The sequence below is a fragment of the Labeo rohita genome, unplaced genomic scaffold, assembly GCF_022985175.1.
Source record: "Labeo rohita strain BAU-BD-2019 unplaced genomic scaffold, IGBB_LRoh.1.0 scaffold_1314, whole genome shotgun sequence".
Classification (NCBI taxonomy): Eukaryota; Metazoa; Chordata; class Actinopteri; order Cypriniformes; family Cyprinidae; genus Labeo; species Labeo rohita.
In genome coordinates, this window is record NW_026127466.1 from 789 (window position 1) to 22,241 (window position 21,453).

Here is a 21,453-nt window from a genome sequence, read left to right on the forward strand (position 1 = left end):
CTGATTCTCTTAATAAGAGCACTACTTCACATTTCAGATTCATGATTATTAAAAAAACAACTCAGAGATTGTTAAATATTCTGCAGGTTTTTTTTTTAATAATCTGTCCTGTAATTGAATTTATCTCTTTTGTCCTGTTTGTATCTGGGCAGTCACTGATGACTTTATGCTTTGATCAAATGTAAAAGAGCAGCTTGCACATTCTGCTAAATTGATCCTTTTGTGCTCCTCAGAACATAGAAAGTCTTGTGGTTTTGTAAGGAACGTTTCCTTTAGTGTCCGTCATCAGTAGATCCATGTGTTCATGTTCAGAGTGACTTTATGTGTTTCATTCACTGTGATTCACTACAGCAGGATTCACCACAGTCACTGACACCTGCAGAATAACAACAGCCACATATGAGATTGTGTTTCAAAGCACTTTAATACACAGCAGTCAAACACAACTAACATGAAGACTAAAACAGTGTTTGTGTTTGAATCTGAATCATTTCTCCATGAATTAAATGTGTAAAGGACACAGTCAGCTGAGCTCCAGTGAGTGTTTCACTTCTGTTTGTGTCTCTTCACAGACTGAGGAGGTTTTTGTACGACTGAACATATGAAATGTATCACTGTGATATTTGGACAAGGAACAAAACTCATTGTGACTGGTAAGTCGTCTTTACACTGTTATTACGTTTTTCTCACTGTTTTACATATAGTCTACTCGTTGTAAATATATAAACTCATATTTTTTTAGATTACCTTGCTATTTATTTACAGGTAAATGTGTAAATTCAGTCACAGTCAGTTTTATTCAGAACCTCCAGTAACCAATCTTAAAAATAAACTGAAAGGACTTTTAACTACAGCTTTAACTTTAATTTGTGTTTTCTACCTGGTTGTACATTAAGGTAACACTTCAGAATACTGTTCCGTCATTAATGAATAACTACACAGGAACAAATGACTAACGCACTCTTAACAATTTAGTAACTAATATCAACTAACAAGAAACTCTGATTAACACAAGCGCTCAGCTGAAAGTGGTAGTTCACTATTAGCTAATCAACAACTATTTTTTTCATATCTCCTGGAGAACTACTTTAGAACTACTATACAGGTACATAATTAATGTAAATGATGCAAAATGTATGATTAATTTTAAAGTAAAGGTCATGGTAACCCACTAGTAATGATTCAGGTATTACTAAATGTGTCAGAAGGAATTACTAATTATTTGGATCCGTATTCTAAAGTGAAGGTCATGATAATCCACTAGTAATGACTAAAGTCACTTTAAACTTTTGAGGTTTTTGTAAGGTTCTGAATAGTGGATTTAACTCTATGGATGTAACTCTAGAGTTGTTACTAGTGGATTATCATGATCTTTACTTTAGAATACGGATCCAAATAGTTAGTAATTCTTTCTGACGGATTTAGTAATACCTGAATCATTACTAGTGTGTTACCATGACCTTCACTTTAGAATTAATTATACATTTTGCATCATTCACATTAATTATGTGAGTTCAGATGCAAAAGCCTCTAAATCCGTCTGACGTATTTCTTTAAAATGAGCATTTCTTTCTGCATACTTTGTATAGGTTTCTATGTAAGTACCGGTACTTCTGATTGGGCTGAGGCTGGAATTTAGCGAGTTTGAAGTAAAAGTATTTGATGGACGTATAATATGTGTCAGAGCATTCACTCAGTATCATTATCTCATTTTTGACCGAGATGGCTTTTAGCTGGTTTTGCATCTGAACTCTTCATATATATAAATATATATATATATATATATATAATATATATATATATAAATAGTAGTTACTAATTATCTAGTAGAGAACTACTACTTTCAGCTGAGCTCTATTACTGATTCGTTAATCAGAGTTTCTTGTTAGTTGATAGTAGTTACTGTACTGATAAGAGTGCATTAGTCATTTGTTCCTGTGAAGTTATTCATTAATGACGGAACAGTATTCTGAAGTGTTACCTACATTAATTCTCTTAAAATTATTTTATATGCAGTGTTTATGTATGAATTGTTAAACTACATGGAATATTCTGACTTATTAAACTGTAGGATCTTTGAAAATGAGTTAGTGAAAATGCAAAGATGATTAAAAATGGTATAAAAAGTGTCAGCACCTAAAATATACACAGTGCCATATGCTATATATTCATGTACATTTTATCCTAAAACAAAAATCTAACATGCATTTTTTTCAAAGACATCGATATTATTAAATGCATATTAAAATGAAAATCAATTGTTTTGTCTTTGAGCAACTCATTATGTTAATTAATTATTAATTTATGTAAGAGTAATTGTTTACATGTTGATGTGTAAAATTTCAGAGAAGCAGAAAGTTTGAAATGTACAGTCAGATGTTAACATTGAGTTGTGTGTCTGAGATGAAGGTTTGTTTGCAGATGTTGATGATGATTTGTGTTTTAGATGCTGCTGCTGCTGCTCCTGTGCTGAACATCCTCCGTCCATCCAGAGAAGAGCTGAGCTCCAGTAAAGTCACTCTGGTGTGTCTGATCAATCACATGTCTGGGGCTTTGGCTGATGTGCGTTGGCTTGTGAACGGGAACTCAGTTACTGAAGGCGTCTTCACTGGATCTGCTGAACAGCAGCCTGATAAGAAATTCAAGATGAGCAGTTCTTTAACCATTGAGAGATCAGAGTGGGACAAAGACACACAGCTGACATGTGAAGCAACTACTGCCTCAAAAACCACCAGCAAAAGCATCAAGAAATCTGACTGCAGCGACTGAACACAAAGAATTTAAAGAGTTGTTTGATTGTTTTATGATAACACATAGTATTATTTCCTGGCATGGTGTAATAGGAATCATGAAACTATTCAAATTAGTCAAACAATGCAACTTAGTAGCTTGAACTGTGTCATTTTCTGCAGAAAATATTTTGGATTTAATGCTAATGTATGATAATTTACAACCTGTTTAATAAACTGCATTTAAAAAAACAGTTTCAAAATGAAGTCAGTATTCACTTATGCAATCAATGAAAGCATGAACAGTGAAAGAAATAAACTTTCAATTAGTGTTATTGAGGGTAAAGATCATTTGTGAAGAATACAGAAGAAATAAATACATAGTCTGAATATGTTTGACTGACAATCAGCAAAATCACACTCACTGTCACATGACTAATAAATGAACTAGACATTTTTGTGTTATTAGACACAGTAAAGTTAAGCTGTAAACTGTAAGAGATAAAATGCTCTGAAAAAACCTGACATTCACATGATATGAAAAAGTTCATGCTGAAGTTTGTCTTCTATCAGATGCAGTGATCTGTGGAGATTTTCTTCAGGACAGGAAGTTCAGTCCTGACACACAGGAAACACCTGCTCTCATAATCAGCTCTATGTAAATGAGTTTTAACAGATTCTTATTTTCAGTTTTGAAAACAAATGATCAGGGTCAGTTTCAGATCCAGATCTGATTCAAATATTCAAATTAAAATGTAGGTCCAAGATCATCATCTATTTAAGCATCATCTTTCATCAATAAGATATTATTGTGAGACATAGAGTGACAACTGATATCTGTAATACTGTTATAAAGATCTCATTAATGTACATTACAAGCTTTCAATTTTTTTGGCCATACAAATATTAGCAACTCTATATTCTTCATAGCACTTTTAAAGCATGTTTTATAAGGGAAAAAAAAAACAAAAAACATTTAGCACCAAAGGGGTACTTTTATGTTGTTACAAGCCAAAAAACCCTAATTTGGTTTTTAAGAGTCAACATGCACAAGACTGTCAAGCTTGTAGTGACTACAGTTCACCAGCAGATGACAACCTTGCTTTATTTTATTTCACAGACTTACAGACTTTATTTAAAATCTTACAGTCCTTCTCTGCTAACATCTCTAATGCTAAAAGGGCATGCTACCACAACAAACTTAACAATTTGTCATCCTCCTCCTTCATCCTCCAGCTGACAACTTTGCCACAATCGTCATTAATAAAATTACAACCATCAGTGCACAGTTCTCCACACCACTTTCAAACACATCTTACCTCACTCCATCCAATTTCCTACTCCGTGTCTGTTTGATCCTATTTCATCTCATCACCTGCAGAATTGGCATGTCACACTACTGTTCATCAGTTTGCACCTGCTACCAGTAGCTGCTTACATAAAATTCAAGGCGTTGATGTTTGCCTACAAAACAACCATGGGTGTAAATTTCATTTAACAGTAGGGGGGGGACAATAAATATAAAATTTCTCATGAGCAATTTTTGAAGGGGACACAAATAATACAGTCAAATTGTACTTATAAAGATATGTCCCCACAGTGAAAAACCTTGCTTCTATCATTATTATTGTACACTGTAAAATCCAATAGTGTACCTTACTTGTATATAATTAGTTATCTTTACTTAGTTGCTCTACTTACTAGGTTTTATCAAGTTACAGCTAATTTCAAGGCGAAAAAAAGTTTACTTTCTGCTTTGAGTAAGTCTTAAATATTCAAGTAGTCACAACAAAACCAATGACATGAATACACCAGTGAGAGGCAGCAGTGCGCTAATGTGTTGCTAATGTGCAACAAAACCACAGAAGTAGAAATTAGGACAGTTAGAGCATGCGCAACAAGCAATGTTTTGAATTTGTGCTGACATCGGTTGGCTCCAGCTAATTGGCGAAGAATTTGCTGAAACTGGGAAAAGAAGCAGAGACTGCTTGCATTTTTACCTCTGGACAAAGACACTAAGGTAAGTTATCAAAAAAATAATTGTGTGTAAATGTGTCTGCTAATTTTAACTGACTTAGCCCTATTTTGTGCATGGGCTGCATGTAAAGTAGACAAAAGACAAGTGATTCTGTTTACACTAGATGCCTTTTTACTGTCACAAATGTAAAACTTTATAGTTAGTTTTCTGTTTTGCCCAGAGTTGATGCAGCAAACTCATGTTGATTTTAAGTTAATTTTTTCAATTTACAATTTTATCATCATATATGTTTTAATATGTCACAGTTATTGCCATTGCATGATTAAAACTTTGTGGTTTAAATTAAATGAGCTCTTTGTCTCACAGTAATTGTTATTTCTACAGTAATACAGAGGAAATGCTGCTTTTGAATTGATTTTATGACTGTGGCCTCAAATAGATATGTATAGAAATGTGGACTCTTTCTTTCTTTCTTTCTTTCTTTCTTTCTTTCTTTCTTTCTTTCTTTATGTAACCCTTCTAAAACATGCAACTATCAAGGAATGAATGTGTCTGTAATCTAGAAGCCACAACACCAGTGTAACTTACTTTTATTTGTCATATTTAGGACAAGTGTTTGGGGCAACTGCCTTCTCTGAACATCGGTCTCATTGGCACAGGCCTCAGTACATTGGAGGTAAGATATTTCAAGCTAATACACAGCAGTACAGCAGTTTTTTTTTTTACTCAGTAATCACTGTGCTACACTATTTACAATTTCATTTAAAAAAAGTCTTGCATATGCAGTATACCTCTAACCACTTTTTTTTTTTTTTTGCAGATTTAAGAGGACACTTCATACCCTACAACCCCTAAAATGTATGTTGCTACGTTAATTGTTTTCAAAATTTTTAAAATAAACAGTTAATGACCTCTTTATTGACACTTTGACAAAAACATTTGTACTGTATCACTTTAATGTTTTAAGCTTTTTTTTTTTTTCTTTTTTTTTTCTTCTAGAACCCAGATTTGACAGCACTGCACACCCATCTCGGGCCTTCCTGTTTCATTTTGCGATTACCCCAGATACTTCTACTACTAACCCGCTTTGTAAGTTCTAAAAAAATACACCTTAAACAAACACTTAATTGTGGGAAAATGTAATGTGTATTTGCTCTTATATTACTGAGATACTTCTATAAGATTATTGTTGATTATATACCTCGTTCACCCAAAAAAGAAAACTATGCCATTTAATCTCCCTCATGTCATTCCAAAATGAACAAAAGTCATGGGTGAGTAAATGATAACAAATTTAAATTTTTGGTGAACCAGGCAGGACAGATAACACTGACAAATAACCATCACATTGCCCTACTTAATATTTTATTTGTTTGTTTTTTATGCAGGTGTCTGATGTTGATGCAGTCTGGACACTAATATGTGTTGGATTGCTGACCATCATTGAAGATGATGTATTTCTCCAAATCTTCTCTGCCTTGACCCTGTGTCTTCTGCCATCATTGTTCAGGGTACACTGCAAAGAACAGTCTGTAGAATCTACATCAACTGTTTGCTTCTGGAATGTCATTTGGTACATTTGGATTGACCTAATACCATGAAAAACACTTGGAGATTCATTCAAAGTGTGGTGCTTTACTTGGGACGAAACAAAACCCTGAAACTAAAGTGACTTTTTGAACTTTAATTATATAATCCATTGGCAACATGTGCAGCCTACCCAGTGCCATACTTAAACTCATCCTCCTACTGCTACCTCCACTTCTTACACTAAGCATACCCTAAATCAGATTGTTGTTGGTTTGTATTGTATCAGATTGTTGTTGGTTTGTGTAATACATTACCTTTAACTTTGAATTGTCACTGCCTTAAATTTATGTGTCATATGAATGGAACATTGTTTTCATTAATTTGTAATGGATTTTTGAAGCACTTAAGTTACTAGACTAGTTAAATTACTACTATTACTACTTAAATTAATAGTTAGTCATTTAAGTGCTTAGTTGCATTTACTTGAACAGAAAACTAATTTATTGCTAAAACCATGCAAACCGATAGCTTTACATAAACCAAGTAAGCATTACTCTAGCACCAGAGTAACGCTTACTTGATTTATTTAAGGCAATCGGTTTGCATGGTTTTAGCAAGTAAATTAGATTTCTGTTCAAGTAAATACAACTAAGTGACTCTGAGTTACCAGAACTTGCGTGTAAGTTTACAACACTAAATAAACCTTTGTAAGTACAAAATACTGTTCTTATTTCACTTTACTTGCTTTTTTCAAGGCAATCGGTTTGCATGCTTTTTTTAAGTAAGGTTTACTAATTAGAATTTATAGTGTAGCATGGAGACTGCGCCATTATGGTTATTTTCAAAGTTTTTCTCAGGTTCAATGACAAAGCAGATTTTTCTTCAAAACTATTTATTGCATTGTTTATGTTGTTTACAGTCAAGCCATCAACATACAATAAAATTTAAACATGACTGTTATTGTGAACAAGATATATAAAATAAGTAATGTTTTGTAACAAAATCAATTATTAAATAATCAATTTACAGTAACTGCTCTATGCAAAAAAGAAAAAATAAATAAAATTTGAAAAAAAAAAAAATCTGCAATTTAAAGCAAACTTACATTAATGAATGGACACTAAACAAAAGTACCAAATGTGTTTTTCCTGGTTTCACTGGGCCCCACAAACTCTTGGCATATGTTGTGTATGTTAAGGTTGTCAAGCTTGTCTTTGTGCACATTGCAGACTAACAGACTGTTAAGTCTGTCTTGGCCCATAGTAGCCCTTAGCCACGTCTTTAGTCTCCGTAATGCACTGAAGCTCCTCTCAGCTTCACATGAGGACACTGGAACCACCAACAAAATTCTGACAAGGACCTCAACTTGGTCAAACAACCCACGCACCTCCACTGGCATTCCCCTTAGGATCTCTGCTGCCTCTCTACTGCTGCTATAGGAGAATTTCTGGTGAAAGAGAGGCAACTGTATTGCAAGAGAACCTCTGTGCAACTCAGGGTACTTATCTACTGAATCAGTTAACAATCCAGTCAAAAGGACATTCTCTAAGCTTTGCAGAGACTTAAGACTGTCTTGGTTGAAACGCTCACCAAACTGAACCTCCACACAATCCAATACTTTGAAGAACTCTGCCCTGTAATGGTCCACTGCTTTGCCAGCAAAACGCCTTGAATTTGAGTCTCAATAGGGTCAACTAATTCGATGGAGTTTACCAATGATGTAGCTTTCTCGTACAATTCAAGATAGCTCTTGTCATTTCTCTTTCCCTGAAGGTAGGATCGTACACAATCTACTGCATCCTGCATACCAGAGACAGTCTGGGTCTTCTTCTGCAGTGTAATGTTTAGGCACTCAAGTTCTCCAACAACAGCAGAAGCAAGTGTAAGACCCAACACAGTCTTACCTTTACTGAAGTGCTCAAATAAGCCACTGGCAGTTGAAGCTGTCCTAGATGCACTTTTTGCCATCTCTTCTAGACTAACAAGGACCCGCTCATACTGCCCTAGCACAGCTATTATAGCAGAATTACACACAGTCCACCTGGTTGGACATAGAGGTTTCAGTGTGGTGATGGGTTCATTTTCAGAGGTAACTATGTTTTCAAACATTCTCTTAAATTTTCCTGACTGGTTGAAAGGATGCCTAACTGATGGACCCAAGAAAGGCAGTCCCGGATCATTGGGGAGACTGAGCAGCCAGCCTGTGTGATTTAATTGACACAATGTGCCCCACAATGCACATAGAGGGCTAATGGCTGCTGCTCCCTCACTACTGCCTGTGCACCACTGTACTTTCCTGCCATGTTGGAGGCACCGTCGTAACTTTGCCTCAGACACGTAACTCAGACACTGGCAGATTAAGCCTCAACAACACATCAGTAACCATTTTGGCAATGCCTTGGCCTGTTGTCTCTGATAAACTGTACAACCCGATAAACTCCTCGTGTGGCATAAGGTCATGGTCCACATAGCGCAGACAGACACTTTCCTGCTCAATACCAGAAATATCCTGGGTGCCATCAACTATTACAGAAAACTGAACAAGGGCTGGAGACCTAATCTCACTTGCAATCCCTCGGATTATTGTATTGGCCATAATGTTCAGGATTTCATTCTGCGATTTAGGGCTTACATATGCAGTGGCACGATCTGTTAACCATTTCAATAAAACTGGATCATCCTCTTCTGCCCTAAGTTTTATGAGCTGATACAGATTCCCACTTTCTTCAGTATGGCCTCTTAAAGATTGTCCTTGCCTTGCCACATGCCGCACAGAGCTAACAATTTTCCTCAAGCAATGTCTTGCCACCTCCTGCTGTTTACGCCATGCACTAGATAACTGGGCGCTGATTGGGTTTGGCTGATGTGCAGTGACAGTCACATAATGTTGGTGGGCTTGAGAGGTCTGGTGTGCTGTAAATTTTTCAATGGCTTTCTTCCAATTTCTAAAGCCTGTACTAACGAAAGTAGCATCAGGTGTATGACCTAAAGAGGACTGGTTTGAAACACCTTTGCTGCAGTAAAAACATAAGACCCCTTTCACTGATGGACTGTAACGTAGCCATGGAAAGTATGATACCATTTCTCTTGAAATGTCAATGACTTATTTGAAAGTATTTGTTTTTCGATACACTGGGGGGTGGTTGGTACGGCTTTGTGCAGGCACTGAGATCTAAACTAAAAACTGTGCTCCCTGTGCTGGTGCTGGCAATGTCATCTCTTTGTTCTGCTGTCTCCGGCTCCCTCCCTGGTTCTGAATCTGCCCCTTCCTCTACACTCACTGTCTCAGAACAGACTGACTCCTGAAGCAGAAAAAATGCAGGAAAAGATGTTTTCCATACTCATAATAACTAACTTGTTTACATTACACTTGTTAAATTGAAAGATCATACTGTAAATTGGTGAGCCTGTGATGTTCATCTGCTGATCAGCCACAACTCCGAAAACATTAAAGAAATTGTTCACCCAAAAAAAAAAAAAAAATCTGTCATTATCCCTTCAAAAAAGCACCACACTTACCTGACACTGTACATCTGATTGACCCTGGTCTACCTGTCCCTCAATAATTTCTGTCTCCTTTGCCTGCGATTGATATTGTGACATTAGTATTTTCATAAGCACCCATTCTTAAAGCCAAATTGCCTTAATATGTGAACTTGTTGTACTTACTTGGCGTTTAGGTGCACTGAAAAATGATCTTATGTCCATTTTTCTTTTCTCTGTCATTTTATCTATGACACTGCAAGGCAAGGCAAGTTTATTTATACTGTAGCACACTTCATACACAATGGTAATTCAAATTGCTTTACATAAAGAAAGTGGTCATGTCCCCTCCGTCCCCCCGGGGTTTACGCCCATGGTGTGAGATGTGTTGAGTGTGTGTGTATGAGGTGGGTGGGACTTTCTCTTCACTGTCTTAAAGTTTGTGTCTCTGATCTGATCTCAGCATTATTCTACAGCACTGCTCATCTTCACACATCAACACCAAATCACAAGATGATCACAATATTCTGCACTTTCTTCACTCTTCTGACCTGTAAGTTTTCATCACATCTGATGATTTCAAGTGTTTTGACACACAATCTCATGTAAAGGTTGTGTTTATTCTGCAGGTGTCAGTGGAGTGACTGTACTGACTCAGTGTTCATCGTTAACAGTCAATAAAGGTGAAACAGCTAAACTGGACTGTAATCTGGGGACAGTAACTGATCAGTCTGCTAGATGGTACAAACAGACTCCAGGAGGAGTTCCTCAGCATGTGTTAAGATTTCATCATGACTGGAGCTCAGTTAAATATGGTTCTGGTTTCTCTGCTCCTAAATTCACATCAACACATTCATCTAAATCAGATTATAGCCTGATCATCAGTAATGTGGATGTGGATGATTCTGCAGTGTATTACTGTAAGACATGGGACAGCTCTGTTAGTGAGTTTGTATCACAGTGATTCACAGCATGACAAAAACCTCCTCACTGATCACATTCACTTCTGCTTACAACAGATGACAACAGATGACAAGATCACTACTTCACATCTCAGATTCATGAATTAATAACTTTAGCACTGATAGCACTGTGTGTGTCCTTACGGCCGTTGTCCACTCTACCTCCACCACCTTCATCTAGAAGTGACAAATCCAACAAGAAGAAGAGTGGGGTAAGCTTCATTTACAGCACTACACAACTCTGCTTTGAAAGATCAGGATTGGTGACTAAAAAGCTATTGGTTCTCCAGGGTTTATACACTGGTGCAATCAAACAAATGCATTTATTTGATGAAAAATACAGTGAAAAACATATATTTATTATACCTTAAAATGTAATTTATTCCTGTGATGCAGAACTAAATTTTCATCATCATTACTCCAGTCTTCAGAGTGACATGATTTTTCAGAAATCATGAAAATATGATGATTTGATGCTCAAAAAGTGCTTTATAAATAAAAAGCAGTGGTTCTCAAACATTCTGTTCTCAAACCACAGTGGGTTGAAGCCATGCATTTCAACTTCCAGTTGTCTGCTTTAATTAATCATTAGCTAATGATTTGCAAAGATATCATTATGTTATGGCTTTACTTGTTGAGGCACACGACTAACTAATTCTAAATCCATAACCACAATGACATATTACTTAACATTTAGTTAATAGTTCTGTGCCTCAACAAGTAAAGTCATAACATAATGATACATATGCAAATCATTAGCTGATGATTAATTAAAGCAGACAACTGGAAGCTGAATACATAGCTTTGACCACTTTGTTAATTAACATATGAATTTACATCATTAGTTAATATAATTTGTTATTAAGGAACTAATACATTATGACACATTTCACTAATAACAATTTATTTATTACTTAATCTAAGAATCATATAGAATGTTCATTAGTTGCTGATGTAGTAATCATTAATTAATGGTTTAGTTCATGAATTATACATTAATTAATGCATATTTGTGCACCCGTATTGTAAAGTGTCACCATATTCTCTTGCCTTATGTTAATTAAATAATTCTTAATAATCTGACCGGCCTGTACTAATCATGCGTATGTTGTGTTTTCCTGTAATTGCAGGTTGATCACACCATCATAATGTACCTGGTGGGACCTGATGGCCAGTTTCATGAGTAATTTGGACAGAACAAGAAATCTGCTGAGATCTCATCATCCATCGCTTCCCACATGAGGAAATACAAACATGGAAAATGAGTGAAATGGCATTGCTTCAGTACATTTGAGTGCTTATTTCTGTCTCAAAACACCATCATTACTCTGTGAAATGGGTTATATTTTTTAGAAGTGCAATTCTAATTAAGAAATCAAAAACTTTTGCAGCATTCCCCATTTCTTTATAGTCCAACACAATAACGTCTGTTAACAGCATTCAAAGAAATTCAATCCAATAAAATATGTTTTTTTTATTTCTTTTTACCACATAAAAAGAGTGACATTTCACCTGCATTTTACTCCATAACTAGGCAGAAGTGTGATGTTTTTTCAGGGCATGTGTACACATCAGTGTAGACAAGAATTAGAGATTGTTTTGTGGCCTACATGACTGAGAGAGAACTGAGGTATGATTTGAAGTGGATGCAGTGAGCTGTGAACCCAATACACACACAGTTACACAGCAGACATCTGTTGACCCAACAGTTTTATGTAAATTACTTTTACAAAAAACTATATGCAATTTTTGAGGTTTCCCTTTGCTTCATAGGGGAGAGAGATATCAAAAAATCGAATGATTTATATTCATTGACAACAATGATTCACAAAACATGAAATACAGTAAAAAGACCTGATAGAGTGATATTTAATAAAATATTTAATAGAATTATTTTTTTATATTTATTATTACTGTGCAAGTGCATGTAATAGCATAAAAAAATCTAAGTGGTATTAAACTGATAAGTGCTGAAGTGAGTGAGTGTGTGAGATGTGTTGAGTGTGTGTTGTATGAGGTGGGCGGGTCTTTCTCTTCACTGTCTTAAAGTTTGTGTCTCTGATCTGATCTCAGCATTATTCTACAGCACTGCTCATCTTCACACATCAACACCAAATCACAAGATGATCACAATATTCTGCGCTTTCTTCACTCTTCTGACCTGTAAGTTTTCATCACATCTGATGATTTCAAGTGTTTTGACACACAATCTCATGTAAAGGTTGTGTTTATTCTGCAGGTGTCAGTGGAGTGACTGTACTGACTCAGAGTCCATTAATCACAGTCAATAAAGGACAAACGGCTAAACTGGACTGTAATCTGGGGACAGTAACTGGTAGTTATGCTAGATGGTATAAACAGACTCCAGTGTTACGTCCCAGGTCTAGGGTCTAGGAGAAACATAAAATAAAAATCTTAACACTGGACTCTTGCGATCTTTCGTTCTTTTATTTGTATTTTTCTTATTATTTCTTTTAAGGAAAGTTTAATCATCATCCTCACAAGAAAAAAAAATGGAAGCGAACAGACTTAAGGGTTGGGGCAAGGCCAAAATAATAAACAAAAATTTAAACTAACTTTTTCCTGATGAGCCTTAAAAAAGAAATAATTCAAACAAAAATACAGAGACTGAACTAACTCCCTGACTGAACGAAAACAGGAGAAAACGAATATTGCCAAAAGAAAAGGCACCCAATCCCTACAGCTTCTGTGCAGAAAATAATGTCTACAATACATTAAAAAATGTTTACAATATTTGCAATAACGGGCAAAATACACAGCCACGTTAACAGAAAAAAAAAAAAAAAACAATCCGATGGAGAACTGTACAAAAAAAAAAAAAAAAAAAAAAAAAAAAAAAAAAAACAACGAAAACACTAGGTGGGCAAAGTGAAATGAAAAGAAAACTATTAAACAAAGTTCACAACATTTACACAAGAGACACTATACAGTTTATCGGTCTTTTCTTAGCCACACACAATTTTACAGAACAACAGCATCAACATCCCACGCCACCAGCTCAGCATCGACTCTTTTTTGAAATACGCTTCGTTCCAGCTTCAGCCAACCACAGCGCACGTACCGGAGCGTACAATTAGGGCAGGGCCATCTGTAAGAATGGCAGAGGGAGAGAGAGAGAGACAGAGAGAGAGAAAGTGCAAGAAAGAGAGAGATGCATAAATTCTACATGTTCCAACGTAACACCAGGAGGAGTTCCTCAGTTTGTGTTAGTGTTTTATCATGGCTGGAGCTCACCTACATATGGATCTGGTTTCTCTGCTTCTAAATTCACATCAACACATTCATCTAAATCAGATTATAGTCTGATCATCAATAACGTGGATGTGGATGATTCTGCAGTGTATTACTGTAAGACATGGGACAACTCTGTTAGTGAGGGGGTATCACAGTGATTCACAGCATGACAAAAACCTCCTCACTGCTCACATTCACTTCTGCTTCTAGACAACAGATGACAAGATCACTTATTCACATCTCAGATTCATAATAAATTAATTAATAACAGATTACAGCTGCTGAGAATATTTTTCTACAATTTCTTTACTAATCTGTCCTATAATTTAACTCATCTAAGTGCTTTTATTTATTTTATTTATTACTTGTAAAAGAGCAGCTTGGACATTCTGGACATTCAGTTTTCTGTATCTAAACTTTATGCTTTACTAATGGGCTCTGATATTTCAATAAGTACTTTTTCTTAAAGAGTGAGACTTTCTTGCTCTGAACATTTAATGAATCGAGTATTAATGCTCTCTGTTTACACAGCAATATAATATAATAAACAGCATGTTAAATGAAGAGTTTTCCTATTCAGTTTGCACAGAAATTAAGCATGTAACAATTCAAAATAAACTATACTTTCATAATGTCAAAATCAAATTTCACTGCTATGAGCAATAAAGAATGAACACTGAAAGTATTTAAAAAACTCACTGTGCAAATACTCAGTTTGAAATGATATGAAATCTTATGAAACAACATCAGCTACTCCTAGAAAAGAACATGAACATATATTTATGTATCAAATGTGTAATTATGCAAACAATAATGTGAGATAAATGGTCAGCTTTATATAAACCATTAACTCATGAAATGAATTAATTGTCAATAAATCTACATTTAATAATATAGTTCAGTTTTTATCTTCATTACTATATATTTTTGTATGTATCCAGACGTATTCTGGGTTTCATGCCTAAAACACAATTCATTAGAGTTTCTCAGAGATTTGCCATTGAGCTACCATTCATTTAGCAGGAATGATGGCAACATCGTGAATTATTTATTTATTTTTAAATCATATATATATAACTAAGAATATTAAACCAGTGTCCATTTCATTGTTAGGATGAAGTGATTGGCTGACGTGTAGTGATCCTCCCTCTTTCAGAGTTTGTCTTCTCTATATGAGAATCTCATTCTCTCTGATTCTCTTCATCTCTTCACTAAACTCAATCTGCTCATCACAGTCAAGATGTTGATCATATTCTACTGCATTATTCTCACTCTTCTGTCATGTAAGTTACACATTTCACTACATGTCGTTCTCTCAGGGGTGGCAACGTTGATTAAATAAATTTTATTTACTGTAATTTTACAGCTGTCAGATGTGCGAAAGTGGTGCAGAACCTGATTTTACCAAGTATGACATGTTCCTGGATCAACATCTTTGTTGACCCTGGAATAACATTGTGATTAACCAGTCAGATTTGAAAAAAGTTTATAGTTTTTGTAAAGTTTAGGCTTACAATCACTGTTTGGTGCTTGTACATCAGTGTCATTCATCTATCATTTTAGGGATTACTCATGGGTAAGGTTAGGTTTAGGTGTAGGGATGTGGTCAAGATTAAATTTTTGGCTTAAAATGTTGTTCCAGGGTCAACAAAATATGTTGACCCAGGAACACATCTAACTCAGCAAAATCAGGACGTGCCGAAAGGGGTCACACAGAAGCCTCCAATACTGACAGAACAAAAAGGCAGATCCGTGACTATGGACTGTAACATTGAAAATGACTACAATCTTGTCAGCTGGTATAAACAGTTTCCAAATGCAACTCCTCAGTTTGTGTTGAGATACTACCATTCTCACAGCTCCCCTGACAAATATGGGGATGGTTTTACGTCCAGCCGCTTCACATCTAAAGCTCAGTCAAAAATTGATCATCAGTAATGTGGATGTGGATGATTCTGCAACACACTTTACAAGGTTCATACATGTCCAAGCAGTGATGAGAAGGCAGAGTTTGATCAGCATGTTTCTCTGTGTGACTTGATCTGCTCTTTTATTTTTTTGAAGTGCTGCACAGAGAGCAGAGACAGAGAATATTAAAGGAAGGAAAAGATCATAATTAGTCACTAACATGGCTAACAAAACCAAGAGCAATAGAGTGTAAAAATAATGTTACTGCACCCATTAATTCCATAATTTATCATTTTGATTTGCTGTATATGTGTTGTTCTTGTTTCTTTTTTTCTTTCTTGTTATGATGTACAAATAAAGTCCAGTAAAACAAACTTGACCATCAGTTTGCTCATTACTTAAGCAATTTATTATTTTTGATGAAAACAAAACTTTTTCTGTCAGTTCTTTCATCATTAAACTCTGACCATCATGTAAAAGATTAAAAAGCATCATCAATGTAAATTTTACTTGTGATTTCTTGGTGTGTGTGTTTTTTTTTCACCCAAACATGAAAATTTACTGAATATTTACTACATATTCTATGACTATTACTCATCCTCAGGCCATCCAAGACTTGAGCAAGTGATGTGATGCTAAATTTGTAATGCTAAATTTCTCTAAATCTGTTCTGATAAAGAAACAAACTCATCTACATCTTGGATGGCCTGAGGGCGAGTACATTTTCAGCTAATTTTGATTTTTGGGTCGATTGTTCCTTTAGAATATTTTTGCAACATCTATTCATGTTTCCTCTGCGTGTGGCAGGAAACGTGATCCACAAACATTTTTAATACTTTTATAATGCTTTCACATCTGTTTTCAAACTTGATAGATATATCACTTCAATATATGGACACAAGCAATCCAGATATTCCTGAAAAACTCCTTTCAAATATATCATGTTTTTTTAAGTAGATAATTAATGATGTTTGTTGTGTTTTGATAACCTTATCACAGTAAATTTTATAGTAACAAACAAACAAGCATACAAAAAACTACTAAAGTGAGTTTAATCCATTGTGGTCTGGTGTGAAGTGGGTGTGTGAGATGTGTTGAGTGTGTGTTGTATGAGGTGGGCGGGTCTTTCTCTTCACTGTCTTAAAGTTTGTGTCTCTGATCTGATCTCAGCATTATTCTACAGCACTGCTCATCTTCACACATCAACACCAAATCACAAGATGATCACAATATTCTGCGCTTTCTTCACTCTTCTGACCTGTAAGTTTTCATCACATCTGATGATTTCAAGTGTTTTGACACACAATCTCATGTAAAGGTTGTGTTTATTCTGCAGGTGTCAGTGGAGTGACTGTACTGACTCAGAGTCCATTAATCACAGTCAATAAAGGACAAACGGCTAAACTGGACTGTAATCTGGGGACAGTAACTACTGAGTCTGCTAGATGGTACAAACAGACTCCAGGAGGAGTTCCTCAGCATGTGTTAAGATTTCGTTCAAGCTGGAGCTCAGTTAGCTATGGATCTGGTTTCTCTGCTCCTAAATTCACATCAACACATTCATCTGAAACAGATTATAATCTGATCATCAATAACGTGGATGTGGATGATTCTGCAGTGTATTACTGTAACACATGGGACAACACTGATAAAGAGTATGTATCACAGTGATTCACAACATGACAAAAAGCTCCTCACTGATCACATTCACTTCTGCTTCTAGACAACAGATGACACATCTGAGATTCATGATGAGTTAAAAACTAATAAGATGAGATGAGAATATTCTGCAGTTTCTGTACTAACCGGTCATGTAATTGAACTCACCTCTTTTGTTGTGTTTGTGGTTGGACAGTCACTGATCATTTTATGCTTTGATTAAATGTAAAAGAGCAGCTTGGACATTCTGCTAAATTTCTCTTTTTTTGCTCCTCAGAAGACAGAAAGTCCCGTGGTTTTGTAATGAACATTTCCTTTAGTGTCCATCATCAGTAGATCCATGTGTTCATGTTCAGAGTGACTTTATGTGTTTCATTCACTGTGATTCACTACAGCAGGATTCACCACAGTCACTGACACCTGCAGAATAACAACAGCCACATATGAGATTGTGTTTCAAAGCACTTTAATACACAGCAGTCAAACACAACTAACATGAAGACTAAAACAGTGTTTGTGTTTGAATCTGAATCATTTCTCCATGAATTAAATGTGTAAAGGACACAGTCAGCTGAGCTCCAGTGAGTGTTTCACTTCTGTTTGTGTCTCTTCACAGACTGAGGAGGTTTTTGTACGACTGAACATATGAAATGTATCACTGTGGTATTTGGACAAGGAACAAAACTCATTGTGACTGGTAAGTCGTCTTTACACTGTTATTACATGTTTTTCTCACTGTGTTACATATAGTCTACTCAATGTAGATATACAAACTCATTCATTTTTAGTTGACCTTGTTGTTAATTTACAGTTAAATGTGTGAATTCAGTCACAGTCAGATTTGTCCAGAGCCTTCAGTAACCAATCTTAAAAATAAACTGAAAACACTTTTACTACAGCTTTAACTTCAATGTGTATCTTTCTTAGTTGTATGTTATATTCATATTCATTTTCATATTCATATTCATATTTAGGTATTCATATGTTTGTGTTTAATTGGATAGATTTGATAGATTTTTTTATGATCCTTTTTTAAATTATTAATGTACAGTATTAGTGAAAAATCACATGAGAAATGTGGTACTACATCTAAAACTATGTTTTGATAATTCTGTTATAATTATTAAACATACAGGATTTATGAATTAACTGACAAACTGTTTTGACTTCATAATTTGTCAAACTGTAGGATCATTGAAAATGACTTAGTGAAAGAGATTGAGATGATTAAAAATGGTATAAAAAGTGTCAGTGCCTAAAATATATACAGTGCCATATGTTTATGTACATTTTAACCAAAAACAAAAATCCAACATGCATCTTTTTTTCAAAGACATTGAGATGTGCATAATAAAATAATTATATTAAGCAAATAATTATATTGTTAATGTGTGAATTCTGGAAATGTAGAAAGTTTGAAATGTACAGTCAGATGTTAACATTGAGTTGTGTGTCTGAGATGAAGGTTTGTTTGCAGATGTTGATGATGATTTGTGTTTTAGATGCTGCTGCTGCTGCTCCTGTGCTGAACATCCTCCGTCCATCCAGAGAAGAGCTGAGCTCCAGTAAAGTCACTCTGGTGTGTCTGATCAATCACATGTCTGGGGCTTTGGCTGATGTGCGTTGGCTTGTGAACGGGAACTCAGTTACTGAAGGCGTCTTCACTGGATCTGCTGAACAGCAGCCTGATAAGAAATTCAAGATGAGCAGTTCTTTAACCATTGAGAGATCAGAGTGGGACAAAGACACACAGCTGACATGTGAAGCAACTACTGCCTCAAAAACCACCAGCAAAAGCATCAAGAAATCTGACTGCAGCGACTGAACACAAAGAATTTAAAGAGCTGTTTGATTGTTTTATGATAACACATAGTATTATTTCCTGGCATGGTGTAATAGTAATCATGAAACTAAAAATAGTCAAACAACGCAACTTAGTAGCTTTAACTGTTATTTTCTGCAGAAAATATTTTGGCTTTAATGCTAATGTATGATAATTTACAACCTGTTTAATAAACTGCATGTTAAAAAATAGTTTCAAAAAGTCAGTTTTTACTTTTGCAATCAATGAAAGCACGGAAAATCAAAGAAGTAAACTTTCAACTAGTGTTAATGTAGGTAAAGATCATTTGTGAAGAATACAGAAGAAATGAATATAGTCTGAATATGGTTGAGTGACAGTCAACAAAATCACACTCACTGTCACATGACTAATAAATGATCTAGAAATTATTCTATTATTTGATACAGTAAAGTTATACTTTAAACTGTAAGAGATAAAATGTTCCCAGTAGCCTGACATTCACATGATACAACAACCTGTGAATCTGAAAAGTTCATGCTGAAGTTTGTCTTCTTGCTGATGCAGTGATCTGTGGAGATTTTCTTCAGGACAGGAAGTTGAGTCCTGACACACAGGAAACACCTGCTCTCATAATCAGCTCTATGTAAATGAGTTTTAACTGATCAGTTTCAGATCCAGATCTGATTCAAATATTCAAATGAAATCAAAAGATCATCATATTGGTGTATTTCCAACATGCCAAGTTCGTTTACCATTTTTAGCAGAACTGAATGAGCAGGTGAAATTGTGCTGCATGTATATGTATTTAGCACCATATGAATGTATTTTCGTACTGTGTTACTTTGCTATATTGCAAAGTCATTGAAATAAACACAGCTGAAGCACAGAGAAATATATATTTTTTTATTAAACATTTACCTAATGTAAATTTTAATAATAAAAATACATTTTATTTTTTTATTTCGTATCACAAACTGTGTAGACTTTCAACATTTCAGCCAACTGGTTTTCCAGGGTCAACATGCAGCAGACTGTCAAGCTTGTAATGACTACAGTTCACCAGCAGATGACAACCTTACTTTATTTTATTCCACAGACTACAATCAATCAATCAATCAATCAATCAATCAATCAATCAGTCAATCAATCATTTATTTGAAGTAATCTTTTCCTGTCATAAAAATGTTAAATTATTTGATATTTCAAGTGAGTTACTGATCTTGACACACAGTCATAAGAGTCTGCAGGTGTTCCTCTCTGTGATATAATTTCTATTTATTTATTTATTTATTTTTAGAAAATAAAATATTTTTTATAGAGAAACTAAAAACATGTTAAATAAGAGGTTGTATCAGGTCATTGTATGAATGAAATGAAATTTTATACATCTGAACAAATGAAGATTGTATTACTGACCCACATTTCATTTACTCCGGCCCATATAAATGTGTCTCTGCAAAACTGATATAAATCTGATCCTGTGCTGTATTAACATTTTCATACAGCATTCCTCTTCACTGATGATGCTAAAAATGAATATTTACATCAATGTGAGTTTTTGGGGGTTTGAGTTTCACAACTAATTCTAAGATTACTAGTAATACAGTGATTGACTGATATTCGTCATCTAATCTCAGGATTGCAGAGACGTGTGGCATTAATAAAAAATATCCTACTGGCCTTAGTGTGTATCGGTCACTCCTCTTTTCCTTCTCTGCTAATGTCTGCACTGCTAAAAGGGCAATACTACCACAACAACATTAACAATTTGTCCTCCTCCACCTCCTCCTTCATCAGCTATAACATCTGATAACTTTGCCACATTCTTCATTAATAAAATTACAACCATCAATACACAATTCTCCACACCTCTGTCAAACACTTCTTACTAGCAAACATACACTCACTCATGTCATACAGTACTACTTGTGTTTGATCCTATTCCATCTCATCTCCTTCAAGCTATTTCTCCTTTAGTTGTTCCTGCACTCACTCACATCATAAACAGATCCCCTCACACTGGTGTCTTTCCCTCAGCATTTAAACAGACTACCCCACTTATGAAACCCACTTTTAACCCAGCACTTTTACAAAATTACAGACTGGTATCCCTTCGTCCTTTCATCGCAAAATCAGTTAAAACAG

At 35.2% G+C, this 21,453-nt stretch overlaps 1 protein-coding gene, 1 long non-coding RNA gene and 1 gene segment (V, D, J or C); all 3 read left to right on the forward strand.

Moving 5' to 3' along the window:
* The first annotated feature begins 257 nt into the window (after positions 1-257).
* Positions 258-2,983, forward strand: LOC127158045 (Ig lambda chain C region-like). The segment is given in 2 exon segments: positions 258-653; positions 2,447-2,983. Coding segments are annotated over 2 exon segments (375 nt in total).
* A 1,634-nt stretch (positions 2,984-4,617) lies between these two features.
* LOC127158046 (uncharacterized) lies at positions 4,618-7,175 on the forward strand. The gene is made up of 5 exons (XR_007826051.1): positions 4,618-4,749; positions 5,315-5,383; positions 5,528-5,565; positions 5,707-5,796; positions 6,096-7,175. It is a non-coding gene; the product is annotated as an uncharacterized LOC127158046 (long non-coding RNA).
* Positions 7,176-10,145: 2,970 nt separating this feature from the next.
* LOC127158043 (immunoglobulin lambda-1 light chain-like) lies at positions 10,146-19,538 on the forward strand. Of its 4 annotated transcripts, none has more exons than XM_051101189.1 (4): positions 10,146-10,273; positions 10,350-10,672; positions 18,168-18,201; positions 19,007-19,538. In XM_051101189.1, the coding sequence occupies exons 1-4, from the start codon at positions 10,234-10,236 to the stop codon at positions 19,327-19,329; spliced, it is 720 nt and encodes a 239-aa protein (XP_050957146.1). In that variant the 5' UTR covers positions 10,146-10,233; the 3' UTR covers positions 19,330-19,538. The 4 variants fall into 4 exon arrangements, with proteins under 4 accessions (XP_050957146.1, XP_050957147.1, XP_050957145.1 ...); XM_051101190.1 differs by lacking the exon at positions 10,350-10,672 and adding an exon at positions 17,182-17,504 and having other exon boundaries at positions 10,148-10,273; XM_051101188.1 differs by lacking the exons at positions 10,146-10,273; positions 10,350-10,672 and adding exons at positions 12,689-12,845; positions 17,182-17,504.
* The last annotated feature ends 1,915 nt before the right edge of the window (positions 19,539-21,453 follow it).